This window comes from Panthera onca, chromosome C2, assembly GCF_046562875.1.
Source record: "Panthera onca isolate mPanOnc1 chromosome C2, mPanOnc1 haplotype 2, whole genome shotgun sequence".
Taxonomy (NCBI): domain Eukaryota; kingdom Metazoa; phylum Chordata; class Mammalia; order Carnivora; family Felidae; genus Panthera; species Panthera onca.
In genome coordinates, this window is record NC_138347.1 from 113,489,229 (window position 1) to 113,506,783 (window position 17,555).

A 17,555-nucleotide genomic window follows, 5' to 3' on the forward strand; every position below is an offset into this window, starting at 1 on the left:
TTACAGACTCAGGGAATTTTCATCAAAAACAGAAACCTGAGAAAATGTAAATAACTGTGTAACTTGCAGGGATTAGTGCCCTGCTGGGTGACTTTTCTCACAAGGGTGGAAATTGTAAGAGACTTCATAAGAATTAGAATGCTCCATGTGACAATTTATTTTAGCTCCTAGCTTTTCTTTCCAGGGGGCAAATCAGCGCAACTTCTTTCAGCCTTTGTTTCATTTGGGTAACAAGCCGCAATTTTCGGACAGGCTTCACCTAGCTACCCTATCTGAGACAAGGAGGTTGCCACCTCATTTAAAGGGTAGGTAGATGGAGGCAGATTTTTTGATAACTGCTAGTAAAAACCAAATCAACAGCTGATCGAGCTAAGCACAGCAGGTTGGATCGATTGTGCGGTCTCAGCAGTTGCAGGCTCAGGAGGGCAGGGCATCCGCAGAATAAGGCTAGCTGGTTCACTGTGTGCCCCTAGAACACAGGGCAGGGTGGACCAGCGAACACCCGTGAACTTTAACATCCATATTGCCACTATGCCACGCACATGAGGAATTGTTGTACTCTATCAACCTATCTCACCCATATCGTTTCTAAATGATGAGGACTTTCAAAGGTACAACCGCAACACCATTAACACAAACAACAAAATCAATGATAGTTACGTAATATTACCTAATACCCAGTCCGTGTTCAATTTTCTCCGGTTATCTCAAAAGTGACTTTTATAAAGTGTTTGTTCAAATCACAAACAATATCCATACATTGTATTTAGCAACAAGTCTCTGAAGTCTCCCTTAATCTAGAACAGTCACAGGAGTTTTCTGTCTTTATCTATCTACTATTTAGGTTTTCACTGAATAGAAAAGGCTTCCCAAGAAGTAAAAAAGAAACAAATCCAAGAGTTTCATAATGAAATATCCCTCAGTCTCTTTCTCCAGAAGCAATGTTACCAGTTTCATGTGTAGCCTTCTAGAAATAGTGTGGATAAGCATGCCTGGCCCTGAAGCTACTGTAGCATGGTGACTTACAGTGAGGACAAGAGTTTGAATCTCCACCACTTACTATGTATAAATCTTGGGTATGTTACCACACCCCTGAGCTCTAGTTTTCTCCTGTGGCAGGTGGTATATTGAAAGAATTAAATCAGATAAGCACTTAAATTATTTGTTATTGTATACATTCCCCTTTGGCTTTTTCCCAAATGATAGAATGGTGCACACTTCTATTTGTTTGTTTTTTCCATCTAACATACTTTGATAAGAACTCCGTATCTGTTCTTTTTTAAATTGAGAGAGAGAGAGTGCGCGCGCGCATGTGCAAGCAGGGCAGGGGAAGAGGGAGAGAATCTCAAGCAGGTTCCACATTCAGCACAGAGCCCAATGCAGGGCTTGATCCCACGACCCTGGTATCATGCCCTGAGCCAAAATCAAGAGTCGGACCCTCAACCAGCTGAGCCACCCAGGCACCCTCATACCTGTCCTTATAGATTCACATCATTGTTTGGACCATTTTCTTCCCTTGGCTTCTCTGCCATCCCATCCATGGATTTGTTCCTAAGTCACAAGCTCTCTTTCTCAGTCTCCTTGGCTGATTTCTCCTCTCTCTTGTGCAGGGAAATGTAGGGGAGTCCCAGGGCCCTGCCCTTCTCTAACTACAGTTTCTCTGCAGGTGATAGCCATTCCTCTGGTTTTAAATACCAGGGTGAGGCCGTGGAGGCCCCTAGTCATAAAATTTAAGGAGACATTCACTCTCAGGCTCATGAAAGTGCAGGGTTAGCCCCGGAGAGTGATTATCCCCTTAAATTGCATGCCCTAAGCACTTTGCTTCCTCCCCCTTGGTTTCACCTCCCTAAATACCTCCACCTTCTCCCCAGACCTCCAGACACATGAATCCTATTTGGCACCTCTAATTGCATATTTTAAACAGGACTTCTGCCTTATTTCCCACTCCCATGCCCAAACCCACACCTTCTCCTTGTCTGTGTCAGTTAATAGCATCACCATTTATTCGGCTGCTTATCCTTGAGTCCTTTCTTTCGACAAGTCCTATCTTCTATCTCCAAGATATACTCCAAATCTGATAACCTGTCACCACCCCCAGCTGCTATACCTTAGGCCAGCCTCCTGCCTCTTGCTACTGCGAACACTCCCTGCCCTGGAGTCTCCTTGCCTCCACATTTGCCTTCTTTCCTCCCCCTACTCCCTTATACACACTAATCAGCAGCCAGAGTGACGTGAAGGAGATTGTGCCACTCTCTCATTTAACCCCTCTCCCCTCCCAGTGGCTTCCTAATGAATTTAGAATTAAAAGCCCACGCCTTACCATGGTCACATGGTCAGGAGACTAAGACCAAGCAGGTGCAACAATCTGATCCCAACCTAGCAATCTCACTTCTGCCCCCTCTTGCTTGCCAGGTTCATTGCTGCCCCAGTGGTGTTCCTTCTCCCTGGAATGTTCTTCCCCAGATCTTATTATAGCCACTTCCTTCTCAGCATTCAGATGCCAGCTCAGGTATAACTCTGCTGACCACCCACACCCTTTCACTCAACCACTCAAAATTCCATTACCTTGTTTCATTTCTTTATAGCATTAGCACTACTATCTGAAAGTGTCTTATTGTTACCATTGCATAATAGCCTCCCAAAGCTCAGGGGCTTAAAACAAAAATTTATTAGTTCAGTTTGGCAGTGCTTGATTGGGTTGCAATTAAATAGCACCTGGGGCTGGAGTCATCTAGAGGTTTTTCTGGGTTGGACATCCAAGACTCTTCCCTCCCATGTCTGGTGCTCCTCTGGGTTGCCTTTTTCTCTAGCAGAGTAACTTGGACTTCCTGCAAAACAGCTCAAGCCTCCAAGAGAAAAAAAAAAAAAAAGGAACAGCTGGTCTTCTTATATAGGCTAGGCCTGGAATTCGCACGCTGTAGTTCTGCCATATTCAGGTGGCCAAAGCAGTCATAGGCCAGCCCAGGTTCAAGGGAATTGAGGAATGAATTCTACCTCTTAAAGGAGAAGTGACATGTATGTAGAAGGAGAGAAGGAATTGATGGCAGCCATCTTTGGAGATAAGCTATCACATTTGTTTGTTTACTTGTTAATTATCTGTTTACTCCCATTAGGTTATAATCTCCATAAGACAATGGGGACCCTGCCTATCTTATTTTATGGCTCTCTTTCCAGCAGCCAGAACAATGCCTGGCACATATTAGGTGCTCAGTAAATAAATTAAGAAAGCACTTGATAAATGTTGGGGAAACTTAAATGGGCTGCACTAAACTTCCCCAGATTGGTCTCGCCAGGTTTGCTGATGCTGAGCATACTGATGCCACATCAGATAAGAGAAACCCTACATTTATAAAGTATTTCATTTCCTCTGCAAACAAGAAAAACTTGCCCTGAACACAAAATCTAGAAATAGATTTGGCATGTTTTCTAAATGGAAAATATTTCTTGTATCACCAGAAATTATTTTCCCACAGCTTGTACTACATGAAAATATTGAAGTTGACTGAAAATACCCCATTTTTTAATCTTGGTGTGGACTAGAAACAATTTTTTCTTTTTTGGTAGTAAAAGAAATAGAAATACTTCCTGATGTTTGAACTCCCCCAGATATTCCCAAACCAAAAATGTCATTTCAAGATGGATTAAAAAAAAAAAAAATGTCTACTGAGAAATGTCATTAAAAGTTTGGTCATCAACATGCACAGTTTCTGGTTGTAAAGCCAGCACTTGTTTATTCAAATAATTACATATGACCAAGGGTAGAAAAAATTCCTTCAACTCTCCTCTTTGTTGGTCTCTACTGGTGAGTTCTAGAAAATAATCCTGTGTTTAAACCTTTTTCTAAATCCCTTGTAAATTAGTAAGTGAGAATGTATTCATCGGAAGGATTTTAGTGATTTTTGAGGTTAAAAAGAAGAAGGATTTAATTTCTGAAATTACATTTGCAGACTATCACTAATGAAAGTTCTTCTAATCTTTGTTTTATCTTTAGTTTTCCCAGATTTGCTCAAAGTGATCCCCTTGAGCATCCACGTCAACGTCATTCTCTTCTCCACAATCCTGGTTGTTTTAACCATGGTGGGAACGGCCTTCTTCATGTATAATGCTTTTGGCAAGCCCTTTGAAACCCTTCATGGCCCACTAGGGTTGTATCTTTTGAGCTTCATGTCAGGTGGGTACAAAATTCTCCTTCTGAAGACAAATGTGCCTTCCAGTGTGTCAAAAGACAGGTCTACCTAAATGTAGAGTTATAGTACATATAGATGGATGTCCACTGTAGTCTTATGTATGATTATGAAAGTAGAGAAAAATATAATTATCCAACAATGGGAAATTTGAGATACGCATTATGATACTCTGTATGAATAAACGATGGTGACATTAAATCACATTTTGAAGATGTAATCAAAAGGATGCATGCTTGTATCAAAAGTGAATAAAACAGTGTATAAGATTTTATAACTGTATATAAATATGGACAATATATAGGAGTATATATATATTGTACATATACTCTCTCTAGCCTCCATACAGATACACAGAAAGAGAGAGAGAGACCATTATGTTTGCGGTAGTTACCTCTGAGCAGGGAAATTATGTGTGATTTTCACTTTCTCTCATGCCTTTTAATGTTTCCAAATGTTCAATAATGTGCATTTCTTTATTCACAATCAGAAAAACAGGAGCACCCGGGTGGCTCAGTTGGTTGAGTGTCTGACTCTTGATCTCAGCTCAGGTCTTGATCTCAGGTCATAATCAGAAAAATAAATACAAATCATGCAAAAGAAGTGAAGGGCCAGTGTTCTGCCCACATGAGTTGTAATATTCAAGCCTTTAGGTACTTGGTGTAGCCTAACGATGTGTGTATCTGGGAAAAAAATAAACTCTAAACTCAGCAATCAGTTCATCAATAAACATGTCCTACTCAATAACCAAGGCGGATGGAAAAGAATACAAACTCAAGGTAGTGCCTCAGGGTGCTTAGGATATAGTTACAAGGAGAAGAGAAAGATGAGAAAATAAAAAATGTATACATAACTCGTATGTAGCGTTTCTATGGAAGGCCTCTCATTTCACCATATTTCAGACTTGTAAGAAGACGTAGTACTTTGTCATAGTCCCAGGAAGCATCCATAGTTCTGTTAATGATTCCATGTAGAGATGTGAGGTTACAACTCACACCAGCCAACAGTGGATTGAAAATCCCTGTTAGAGGGGTCCCTGGGTGGCTCAGTTGGTTAGGCATCTGACTTGATTTTGACTCAGGTCATGATCTCACGGTTTGGGAGTTCGAGCCCCACGTTGGGCTCTGTGCTGACAGGGCAGAGCCTGCTTGGGATTCTCTGTCTTCTGCTCATGCTCACTCTCTCTCTCTCTCAAAAATAAATAAATAGGGGTGGGTGCCTGGGTGGCTCAGTCGGTTGAGCGTTTGACTTCGGCTCAGGTCATGATCTCCCATTTTGCGGGTTCGAGTGCCTCATCCGGCTCTGTGCTGACAGCTCAGAGCCTGGAGCTTGCTTCAGATTCTGTCTCCCTTGCTCTCTGCCCCTCCCCCACTCGTGCTTTGTCTCTGTCTCTGTCTCTGTCTCTCTCTCTCTCTCTCTCTCTCTCGCGCGCGCGCGTGCGCGCTCACTCTCTCTCAAAAATAAACATTTAAAAAAATAATAAGTAAATAAACATAAAAAAAAATCCCCATTAGACTGTTTCCTTCCCTGACGTTGCCCTTTAACTGTCGGCAGGCCCCAGGCCCTTCTTTGTCTGGACACGGCTCCCTTCCCCTAGCACAAATCAACTCTGGCCACAAACCTGCAAAGCTCCTTCTCTATGAAGCAGAGCCTTGTGGTTAACAGGGGCTCAGTCACCTTGCAACAACACCTCAGCCTCTCTCCATTGGTACTTGAGCGCCCATCTCAGAGTCTTGCCTCATCCACATCTTGCTAATCAAATAATTCACTTAACCACAGCAGTTCTCTCTCTTGTGGGGGTTCTGCTAATATTTTCCCCACGTCTTTCACCAGCAGATAGCACAGTTCTAAACTGTGCAGCAACAGTGACCCTAAGGCGGCAGAGATCAGTCTTTCTCATCCTGGCATCTCCAGCAAGGGCGTCCAGCGTGAGGCTGTGCGCACAGTAAACACTTCAGTACGTGTTTGTGGACTTGAAACATCAAACCCAGAAGGAGGTGTTAGCTGGGGCACTTAGTACCCGTTAGAGAAATCGGAATTCAAATGGATGGGATTAGCAGAGCAGGCCCACAGAGGAAGAGGAAAAGGGCCGGGGAGAGACGGGGTGAGATATGTAAAGGAAGACTGAGGGCCTCGAGATCAGGGCAGAGGAGCAAGCACACAGGGGCAGGGTGGGGACAGAAAGACCGACAGAGTGATGTAATCTCACAGGTAGGGCCAAGTGAGAAGTGGATGTCGGCTTTACCTCCGTGCTCCCCCAGCACAAACCAAACTGGTAGATCTGGGTGATGTGCTATTTTAGTGAAGGCCATTAAATCAATCAGAGGCTAGCCAGAAAACAGAACACGCGCTATTTTCCCGGAGGGAACATAATGTTCAGCAGTGGTTCTTAGAGTGGGGTCCCCAGGCCAGGAGCCTTTCCTTACCTGGGAACTTGATAGAAAAGCAAATCCCCACCCCAGACCTGCTCCTGCACCGGGAACTCTGGAGGGGGAGGAGTGTGCCCAGCAATGTGTTCAACAAGCCTCTCAGGTGATTCTGCTGCAAGCTCTTGGGGACCAGGGCCGTCAGGGACTGATTGCACAGGTGTCAGAGGACCAGCAGCACAGAAAGGAGCCCCTGGGGTAACTCTGAGACGGCGCTCTCAGAAAGCAGACACCATTCCCAGGGCTTAAAGATCTGAAGAACAGTCTGGAGTTACCAGAACCTGGCGGCTTGAGAGAGGCCGGGGCGCTTGGTCTCAGCCCTCTGAGGAGATGACAGTGTCGGGGGACACCCACAGCCGCTCTGGGAGGGTCGAGGGGCCTGGGAAGTCCCCCAGTGCTCCGTCCCGCTCGTGTCCCCTCCCCACAGCTGTCTGTTGACAGAGCATAACGGGAAGCAGCTGACAAGGCAGACTAGAGACGGGGGAGTCTTGACCCAGCATCACAAAGCAGAGAAAAGGCTCGTATGAAGCCCAGACACGGCAGCTTATTAACTGGCACAGCCATCTCGCACTCCAGCCTCTGAACGGAATTCAGAAGAGCAGCCCATTTGGAAGACAAATTATTTGACAGTTCTAACGGACGACCAAACTAACGGTATTTGAAAAGCGAGATGACTCCGAGAATGCAGCATTTAATCCAAGTCCCAGATCTTATCTCGGCCCTTGGCCAAGTCTGATGCGAAGAAAACCTGAGCACAGAAATATATGCGGCAACACACAGACCCTGCGCTTACATTATATCTTATTTATCTTTGAACTTGTTGCAAAAGCAGGCCCTCAATAAAGGTTTGTGGATGAGGGAAGGAAGAGACGGGGAGGAAGGGGAAGAAGGAGCTAGCTCCAGATCTGTCTTGCAGAAGGTAAAGGACAGGTGTTTTGCACATTGTCTGCCTTTTAAAGCCCCCAATCCGTATTTTTAAATAGCAAAACTTTCCATCACTTTTTAAAACAAAACACGTGTCAGGGTCAAATGGACTGATGGTTTGTGACCTTTGGGGGTAAACAGATCACTCTTGAATTGCAGACTACCTCATTCAGCTTCAATATACATACAGTAAGCAGAAGCCCCTGGAGTTTTGGAAATGCTTATCCGAAGTTATAATATTCATGGAGATCCCAGCTCTGAACCCTCATCGTGGAAGGATGGGGATTACGGTCTTATCACAAACACTCTAACTATGAGCCAACAGATAAACACACAAAGAGGGGACAGCCTGTGTTAGGAAGTCATTTTGTTCCCGTGTGAGTCACACTCCATTAAAAACCCCTCTGCTGGCCGGCAGTGGGGGGTGTGGGGAAGAGCAGCTCTTTTCCACTGAGTCTCCTCCCCTGTTTCTCTGCCCAGGCAGCCCTCCTCATAGTCAGCAGAGAAAATTTCTTCCTCCTCAGACCTCCTTTCTCTTCTTCTCCCACTCAGCCCTGGGTTCCCCAAGATGCCCCCTTTCCTTGTACCGATATCATTTGGATCTGTCTACTCCCTTGCTGGATGGGGACCCAAGGCTTGGCATCCTGAGGCATGAAGATACGGGAGAAGGAAGGAGAAGAGGTCTTCCTTCCACACTGCCGGGGTAACGGAGCTATGAGCCTTTCCTCATGTGTCCCAGCACGCATGCCAGACCCTGGAGACAGAGAAGGAAAGAGAACAAACCTTTGGATTAGGCCACCAAAGGTTTCAGGCACCAGCGCTTGCTCATGCTATGGCCTGATAGCCCGTCGCCCTCTCGGACCAGACGCTCCGTCTACTACTTATGGCTTCCAGTTTGGTTCATCTTATTCCTCAGCCCTCTTCATGTAGCATCTCTGTCCACCATCACTGTTCCTGAAACACAGGCAACGCAGTTCACGTGCTCTTTCTCATCTTGTCAGTTATAAGCTAGATTTGAGAAACCATTCCCCAAGTTAGGATTTCAGTAATACCTCAATGGGTTCCCTTAGTTCATTTTGGGCAGTGATTCTCTTTCTGGACTATACATTAAAATCACTCAGAAAACTCCCTAAAAGTGCTGATGCCAGGCCCCGTGCTACACTAATTAAATTAGGGTCTCTGGGGGTGGGGCCTGGGTACAGGTGTTTTTATAAATCTCTCTCAGGTAATTCTAATGCGTGACCAGTGTTGAGAACCACTGATTTAGGTGCATACGTGTCCCTTATTTAACAAACCCTGACTGAATGCCCACTACGTGCCGGCCATCATAATAGGAACTGGTGATGCCACAACCAATCAGGTACACACAGTCCTACTTTCGTGGAACCTACAGTCTAGCAGAAGAATCAAACAAAAGCGTACATAAGCAATTAGAGATGACACTCAATCCCGTAAGGGTGATCAACATGCTGCTATAATAGAGAATGGAAAGAAAGAAGGGATGGGGCTTTGATACACTGGGCAGCAAGTAGTTCTAAGGATTCAAAGGAGCTGAGGACCCCCAGAGACTTTCCCAAGGAGAGGAGAAAGCACGTGTGAAGACTCTAAGGAAAGAGGTCGGCTTGCTGTGGGAACTGAAAGAAGGCCCAGGTGGCTAGGGGTAAGAAATGAGGGGGAAATGAGAGAAAAAACAAAAAACAAAAAATACCAACATTATTATCAAGACCTGTTGATGGCAGTTAATGTCAGACCTCAAAAGTCAGCCAGGGTAAATCTTTCAGAATTGATTCTAATTACATTGAGAAACTTGTGAAAGAGTTTAAGGAGACATGAGGTTGCTGATTTACCTTTTAAGAAATGTCTGGTGAAAGACTAGGCTATATTGCCTTGGACATGGAGAGAGATGAATGGATTCTAAAAACATTTTGAAAGTAGATCCAAAAGTAAAGCCTTTTGTCGGTGGCTGAAGCAAGTCGACAGTGGTGGCATTTACCAAGACGAATAAGACAAGGGGAGGAATAGACTTAGAGTTCAGGGCAAGAAAGATGTGGAAGGAGGAGCTTAGCACTAGAAATCAATGTTCTATTTGGGGCATGTCAAGTTTGAGACCCTAGGAGGTATGTGAGTAGAGATGGCAAGTAGCCAGTGGGATATATGAGTCTGGAGCTCAGAGAAGAGGTCTAGACAAAAGACATAAATTTAGGAGTTGTCAGGATATAGATATTATTTAAAGCAATGGAAATGGATGAGATCATCTGGGGAGAGAATGTAGATAGAGAAAAATTGGCCTAGGACCAATCCCCGAAGAACACCATCAGTTCACTTTTGGGTTGAGGAGGAGCGGCCGGCAAAGGACACTGACTAGGTGTGTCTAGAGGGGAGGAAGGAAAACCAGGAGGTCATGATGTCCGTGAGGCTATAAGACGGGGGTGTTTCAAGAGTATTGCTGAACAGTGAGCTTTGGGGAAGCATAAATGGGAGAGTAAATGGGAGGGGAAGGCAGAATGGGGAAAACAGGGTCGAAAACACTTCCCTCCAGGTTTCTAATACAGTGGGAGAGAGAGAGAGAGAAATGTACACAAATTAGGGAGGTAGAGAGAGGGAGCCAAAGAAGAAGCGGCTGGTCATGGAAGCGACTGGATCCACAGTTTCACACTGGGGCACTGATATATGAGTGTCTGTCTTTCTATACTGCATTCTAGAAGTTTCCCAGTTGATGGCATAGTCCCAGATCTGCAAGGAGAAGAGGACAGGTAGAAGACTTTCCATGGATCATGCATAGAACATTTTAGATAGTTCAGTGAATACTCTCTGAAGGTGATATGAGAGGTATTGGCTCAGGCCTTTTGGAGGTGGTGAAAACCTCCAAAATGTGGGCTTATTGCAAATTGTATTTATTACATCTTCTCTTACACACAGTATCATGTTAGGAGTTATACCAAGCAAGGCAAACAAATACAATGGCTGCCTTCCTTTAAAAGGGAGATGTTCCTGATACGGGCCTAATTAATTATGATAATTACAACTATGGCATGGAACATAAACAAGCACAGTCACACATGAAACACACAGACAGGAAAATAAAGAGCAGTACAAAAATAGATGAAGGCTTACATTACATATCAATTTCAGTACTCCAAATATCCTGGCCTCTGTAATATGTCTAGGACATATTATTCTGTAACTGTGGTCAGAAACTCTCCGGGTCTTGTTTCCACTTCAGTCCTTATGGAGGAGCTGTTATCTAAAGTCTGAGAAGGGAGATACAGGGATATCCAGGCATCAAAGCCGCCGAGCCTGAGCAAGGCTGAAGGACGGGATTGTGGTAGGAAAAGTCGGCAACGACAGTATTCTACTGGCTTCTCAGCATAGACTTTAAGAAGGAGGCCACAGAAGGAAAGAAGTAGTATTAGCCAGCCCGTGATGGCAAAGGACCAGAGATTCTGATTTGAGGTGCCGGTGGCAGCAGGGCAGTGACAGAATTGCACTCCAGGTTACTCATGTCGAGGGTGCTGGAAACGGCCATGACCTTGTGCAAGGAGATGTTCAATCTTGTTCTATCACAAACGCAGACTCCCTTCCTATTCAGAACACGCAAGTGTGTCTTCCTGTTTGTTTTAGAGTCTCAGCGCAAGTCCTTGCTATGACCTCTAAAGCACCACTTGATGCGCCTACCCCAGGACCCCGCCAGCCCCTGCCCCCACACACGGATCACCTCTTACTCCTCTCTGCATGGCTCTCTGCCTCTCTCTGCCCAAACCGCCCGGGTCCTCTGCGCACACTGTTCCCTTACCCCAAAATGCTCTTCCCTTCACTTACCTTTCTCATTCCTTGACTTTCTTCAAGAGGCACTAAAACATCATCTTCTCCCTGAGGCCTCCCTGGCCACCCCCTTCCCTGCTTTATTTTATTCCCGTTAGTGCAAATCACACTCTGATAAGTGACAGAATGTCCTCGCTTATCTTGTTATTGCCTCTTCTCCACTGTCTCCACCACTGACAGCTCCATGAAGACAGGGATTTCTGTCGGCTCATCCAGGGCTGTATCCCCAGGGCCCAGAACGCTGCAGTAGGCACCCAACAAATATTTGTTGAATAAACGAATAGAGCAGAAGTAGCTCTGTGTATTTTCTAAAACAAAGGATATTCTCCTTTTCTGAGAGTCAGTTCAAATTAGAAAAAAGATCGCGTTTTTAGATCATTTCTTCTTTGCACAAATCACTGCTCTACTGACATGACATTTGTAAAACTTAAGTTAGATGTGGGTTCTTCAGTTCTCCAGTACAGGAGATGAGGAGAAAAAGCTGAACCTAACTGGTGGTGTTCTTTCATCCACACCTTCTCTTTGGAAACACGTGACCAAATTTCTCCCGATCAAGACCTCAAAATCTACTCTTAGGTATTAACTTGTTTTACTTGTCCTGCTGTCCCTTTTCTAGATAGCAGCCACTGGTCTCTACAGCAGGGTGAAGACAGAACCATTTTCATTTGTGGAGGAAATTATTGCTGGAGACCTCACCTTTGATAACTGGCTTTCTACTGAGATTGCATAATTTCACAGAAAATTAGTACCTACACCTGCAAAGCTGAGGCTTTTCCACCTCCATTTATCATCTTTCAAGACTCCTTAAAGAAGGAAATTATCAATTTATCATTCTGCAGAGGCAATGGAATGCCTCTAGTATTTGTCATCTGTAAGAGAGCTTAAAGATGACGTGCTAGCTTTCTGGAAATGTTGGCCATTACTTTAAATGGAATTGAAATTCTAATTTATTATTTCCCACAATACAATCTTAGTGATAATAGGAGAATGTATCAGAGCTTTTTTTTTTTTTTTTTTTTTTTCACCTTTGAGGACACATTTCCCCTGAAGCCCACGGTACCCTGGACTCACAGAGATCCTGGCAGGCTGTTCTCACCCATCATGGCATAGTCACCCTCACGATCAGCCAGGGATGAAGAGGCAGCTCTCTTGTTGGCCGTGACCTTTGCTCCCTATATTGTAAGGACTGGAGGAGAGAGGCGTCCAGCTCTGCAGTCCCAGAGAGCTGCCAGAGGAGTCATGAGTGTGCAATGTCTAGCACATTACAAATGTTTGTTAATTGACTGGTAATTCATTGTGTGACAGCTCTATAACTCAGCTATCCTTTTCAGTCAGGGATTAACTCAGTAATCAGTCATTAAAGGGGGAAATAAATATTACAGTACCAGCCAGATGGCAGGGCAATCAAACACATAAAGGAAAATGGCTGGTCTCTGGGTAAGACGCATGACAGCAAAACGTGGGTCCTGTGCCTGGTTATGTCCCAAATTCTAGCTGGAGCACGTCTTGGCAGGCTTTCCTACATCTAATGTACTCGAACCTTCCTCATGAACAGGAGCAGTGTTGGTCAGACAAACACGTGAGGCATCTGTGCAAAGGGCCCTAGCTGAGTTTGGACTCCTGGGGAACATGGATAGCTGGGAAAAGGAAGAAGGAAGCACGCAGGCCTGATCCTAACATTTGTGAGGACTTGAGCAAGACTATTAATGACAGTCCACATACCACATGTCTGAACATTTGAAAGTCATAAGCTAATAAACTATTCAATGAGACATGCTCTATCCTTCTGCCTTGACAACACCTCTCCATAAGGACCTGGAAGGCCACATTCACATTTAAAATTCTGGACCTGAATGCGGTGACAGAGAAGACCTGGCCCCTGTCTGTCCACTTCCCTCCTCTTGCTTGGTTCTATCCACACTGCAAAGGGCCCCACGTGTACACTCTACTGTGTATCTGAGCTCTGACTGCACCCTCACAGTAGCTGTTCCTTGGCCATCTTCAGGCCTCAGGGCTGTGCAACACCAGCCACAAAGTCTGCCCTTAGAGCGACTACTCCAAAGAAGACAGATACCCATGCAGCCCTGGAAATGCACTCAGGGCTGTTTGGGGAGGGAAGTCCCAGGTCCCAGGAGCACGAGCTAGAATGTGGGTGAGGGATTCAAGATGGGCTCATCCCATTGACCCTCACCGGAGGGTGAGGAAGGGTCTTTCTAGAAGAGAGAGAGCAGCACCCTCTAAATGTGGGACCCAGAGCAAGGAGCCCCCTTGCTGGGGACTAAGGGCCATATTGGAAAAGTGCTAAGCCCTATTCCCACCATCACCCCCATCCCTTACACACCTCTCCCCGTGTGCCTGGCATCCAGGCCACAAAGAGAAGATACGTTTCATGTGTATCTTTTGGTCCATAGGTTGTAGTTATCCTTGGTCCCACATCTCTTTTAGAGCCATGGACAGAGAGAAGCAAAGATACCCTAACACCACAGTAAGTTGTTTCCCTTCACATCTCTTCACAGTCACAGGGTTGGCAAAAATTCAAGCGAGGTTATTGTGCTCCGACTCTGAAATGACAAAGTTGACCCCATGGTCAACTCCAGAATCCAGAACAGAATCTCAGACCATCCTCTCAACTACTGGACCGTGCGCTCTGTTTTGGGAGCTTGCACGCTTGGATGATTAGCTATGGTGAAAGGCTGCGAGTCTTAAGATACCCCAAGCAACCTTTACTTCAGGAATTTGAAATGCAGTCTCACTATGATGCTGTCTCCCTAACAAAGTAATACCTCTAAAATATTTAACAACTCAAAAAGGAAACCTAGCTTGAATTTTCCTTTCAAGCAGGAAGGAAATAACAGTGTTTCGCTTCTGTCTGAAATTCACCATCTCCTCAGACAAAGAAAGTTCTTCTGGTAAAAGCAATGGCATTTTCTCCACAATTTTCAAATGAAAGATAAAGAGAAAACAGCATTGCAGCCTTTTTGTTGGATCTAACAAGAAAGGAATAATACGATTTTGCCAGGGGAGAGCTCTGGTTTTAAGCTCCGAATACAAAAATAGGCTGACGAATTTTACAAAGGAATACTCTCAACTACTGCGCTGAGGCTGGCGAGAAGTGAAGTTTCAAGAGAACTGCATCATTTGATTATTGGGGGGTATATTACGATGATGATCAAGCGGATGGGTCAGCCCTATGCAAAATTCTAAAATGAAAGAAATGGGATAGCTCCTTCCCTGCTCACCCCACCCTTCACCTCTTACTCCCACAAGATCCTGTCTCTACCTCGATCCCAATGCAAACCCGACCTTTGGAAAAGGAATGGGGGCCATCATTTGCATTATAGCTCCTCATGTCCAGACCACTCCCCACACCGGTCCAGCCTCCCTTTGCTCAGCTAACTTTTCCTACAGCTACTTCCAAGGAACCTTCCACGATGCTGCCCACCCTCTCAGTAATAGCCACCTGTACCTGCCTTGCTCTTACACTCACTGAAATCGGTTTACAATTGTCTTATGTGTGTTCCCTACCCTATTCTATTCTCAGAGCAGAAACCATATGTATTTTCTTTAACGTTTACATATCCACCATTAGCCCTGAGCTTGGCACATAGCACGCCAAGTGGAATCAATGAATGAGTGAATTAATGAATGGGTACTGAAGCCAGTATATTGCTGCTCCCAGGGTATCTGAATAAACTGTAACTGAAGGGCAAAAAGCACTTACCCCATCTAAAGGAGTCATAAACATAATGGGAGAGTATTTGGAGGAACAAGAGCCTGTACTATATTCTTTTGGGTGGCTTATCTGAAACAGGGTTTTTTGGGGTGTGGTGGGGTGGGGGTGGGGGGTAAGGGATTGTGGTAAGGACTTGCAAGATGAAAAGAGTACATAAAAAGTGTAGGAATAGCTACTGATTAGTAAGCATTTATGTGTGTCAATTCTAATGACAAGTGCTAATCGTGCATCATCTCCATTATTCACATTTTAGAGATGAGAAAATTGAGACTTGGAGATTAAAATTGCCTAATTTCACAGAGTAAGTGGAGGAATTAGGGTCCGAATCCAAACTGGTTTGACCCAAGTTAGAAGACCATCTCAGCAAGTCTCCTATTAACTCGACCCCCACTGAGGTGGCCTGGGATGCAACACTAGCTGTGGAAGGCCTGGGCACCTTGCTATCCACTTGCCACCTGCTTCTGTCCTCTGTGCCACCCACCCATCTGGGGGTCTCCCATTCTCCATCTTCAGGGAGAGGGCCTCTCAGAACTTCCAGGCACCACTCAGTATGGAGTGCCCCTGTCCTGCAGGGAGATCACCCACACCACAGCTGCACCTTTAAGATTAGATTAGGCTACCAATGAGTAGTACATGAGGGAAAAATAATAATAGTGGATTAAACGAAATAGATATTTATTTTTCTTCCACATAAAAACCTAGAGTTTGAAGTCTAGGTTCACCTGGTAGCTCCAGGTGTCTGAAATCCATACTCCTCCATTCTTGTTTTTCTATACTACATGGCTTCCATTTCTGAGGACACCTGGTCCAAAATGTCTGCTGGAGCTCCAGCCATTGCATCCATATTTCAGCTACAGGAAGGAGGAAGGGGGAGAAGACAGGGCAGCCATCTGATACATGCATACTTCAAGGAAACTTTCCTGCCCTCACCCCACCCCCCTCAACCAAACAGTGAGGCCTTTATTCAAGGCAGCCACACACACCCAGGTAAAAATCCCGAGTTTTGTTAGACACGAGGAGAACAGATACTGTCGCCTCAATGCTTTATGTATGGCTCCCTTTGCTCAGGGACTCCTCTGGGCAGCCGTGGCCAGGTGGGAGCTGGAGGAGAGAGGAGCCCTTCTGAGGGAGAGGTCATGGAACTCTTCTGAAGGAAGCCCTAGGCCCTTTCATAAGGGGGCTGCATGGCTGGAATTTTTTCTGCATGGTCTGTGAAGTACAGAGAAATTTGTTCTCTTAAAGTCACATCACAGCAGTGGCTGCTTTGTAGCCGGATCCCACCATTGTGCTTTGAAGGTGCCCAGCCAGCCATTCAGCCCACTCATCACACAGAGAGGAACGTCTCCCAGTCTTCGTGACATCAGCTAGATTCTACCCTCCCCACCTCCACCAAATCTTCTTTGCTCACGGACATAACTCAGGCCCCCCGCCCATCACTTGGAGAATCAGGCTCATGATTACAAATGTGAAATGCTATATTTTTGGAGAAGGATGCCAATGAGGGTGATGGTAAAGGCTTTCTTTGGTTTCCACACTGACCCTCTTCCCTGCCCCTTACAATCGGGAAATATCTGTGACAACACATTGTTTGCTCCTTCTGTTGCAGGCTCCTGTGGCTGTCTTGTCATGATACTGTTTGCCTCTGAAGTGAAAATCCACCACCTCTCAGAAAAAATTGCAAATGATAAAGAAGGGACTTACGCCTACAAAACGCAAAGTGAAAAATACACCGCTTCGTTCTGGGTTGTTTTCATTTGCTTTTTTGTTCATTTTTTGAATGGGCTCTTAATACGACTTGCTGGATTTCAGTTTCCTTTTGCAAAATCTAAAGACACGGAGACGACCAATGTAGCTGCAGATCTAATGTACTGAAAGGCAAATATTCCTGTGATCTGCCAAGTAAGGGAGTCGACTTGCTCTGGTCACTTGGAAATGGTTCATTTTGTCCGTCCTTTCAGATGCACAAATGAAAGCATCCAAGCCCTCCATGGCAATGTTTACAAATGAGGTACTAAGGATACAGGCTCAGTAAGGGGAGCAGAAGGAAGGTTTGAGAAGGTTGTTTTACTTCATGGGAACTGCGTGCTTAAAGCTCTTGACTAGAAGGGACAAATTGTTACCCTATGTACGCATCAAAGTGTAAAATGTCTGCTCCATCAGGAAGGAATGAAAAGGCATGGGGACTATGTTTTAATACAAACAAATACGATTTCTGATACATCCACACATTTGTTGCCAGAGATACCAGGAAATAAAGCTGGAATCGCTTTCCTAAAATGATAGTGCACTAAGTGAGCATTGATGAAAAGTATCCACATGCTTTTTTTTTTTTTTAAGTTCGTTTAAAGCACAGTCTTATTATCCATGCCTGTTGGTCAAAATTTGCAAACCTCTAAATGGAAAAAAAAAAAAAAAAAAGGCGGGTGGGGAAACACAGTACTTTAAACAGACATACTTGCTGGGACC

General features: G+C 45.0%; 1 protein-coding gene across 1 annotated transcript in view; it reads left to right on the top strand.

The window, feature by feature from the left end:
* Positions 1 to 17,317, top strand: part of CLRN1 (clarin 1) — a 39,211-nt gene extending 21,894 nt beyond the window's left edge. Inside the window, exons 2-3 of the mRNA XM_060638950.3 lie at positions 3,992 to 4,171; positions 16,696 to 17,317. Of these exons, the coding sequence (XP_060494933.1) occupies positions 3,992 to 4,171; positions 16,696 to 16,961 (446 nt within the window). The 3' untranslated portion in view covers positions 16,962 to 17,317. The remainder of the gene's footprint in view (positions 1 to 3,991; positions 4,172 to 16,695) is intronic.
* Positions 17,318 to 17,555: the final 238 nt, after the last annotated feature.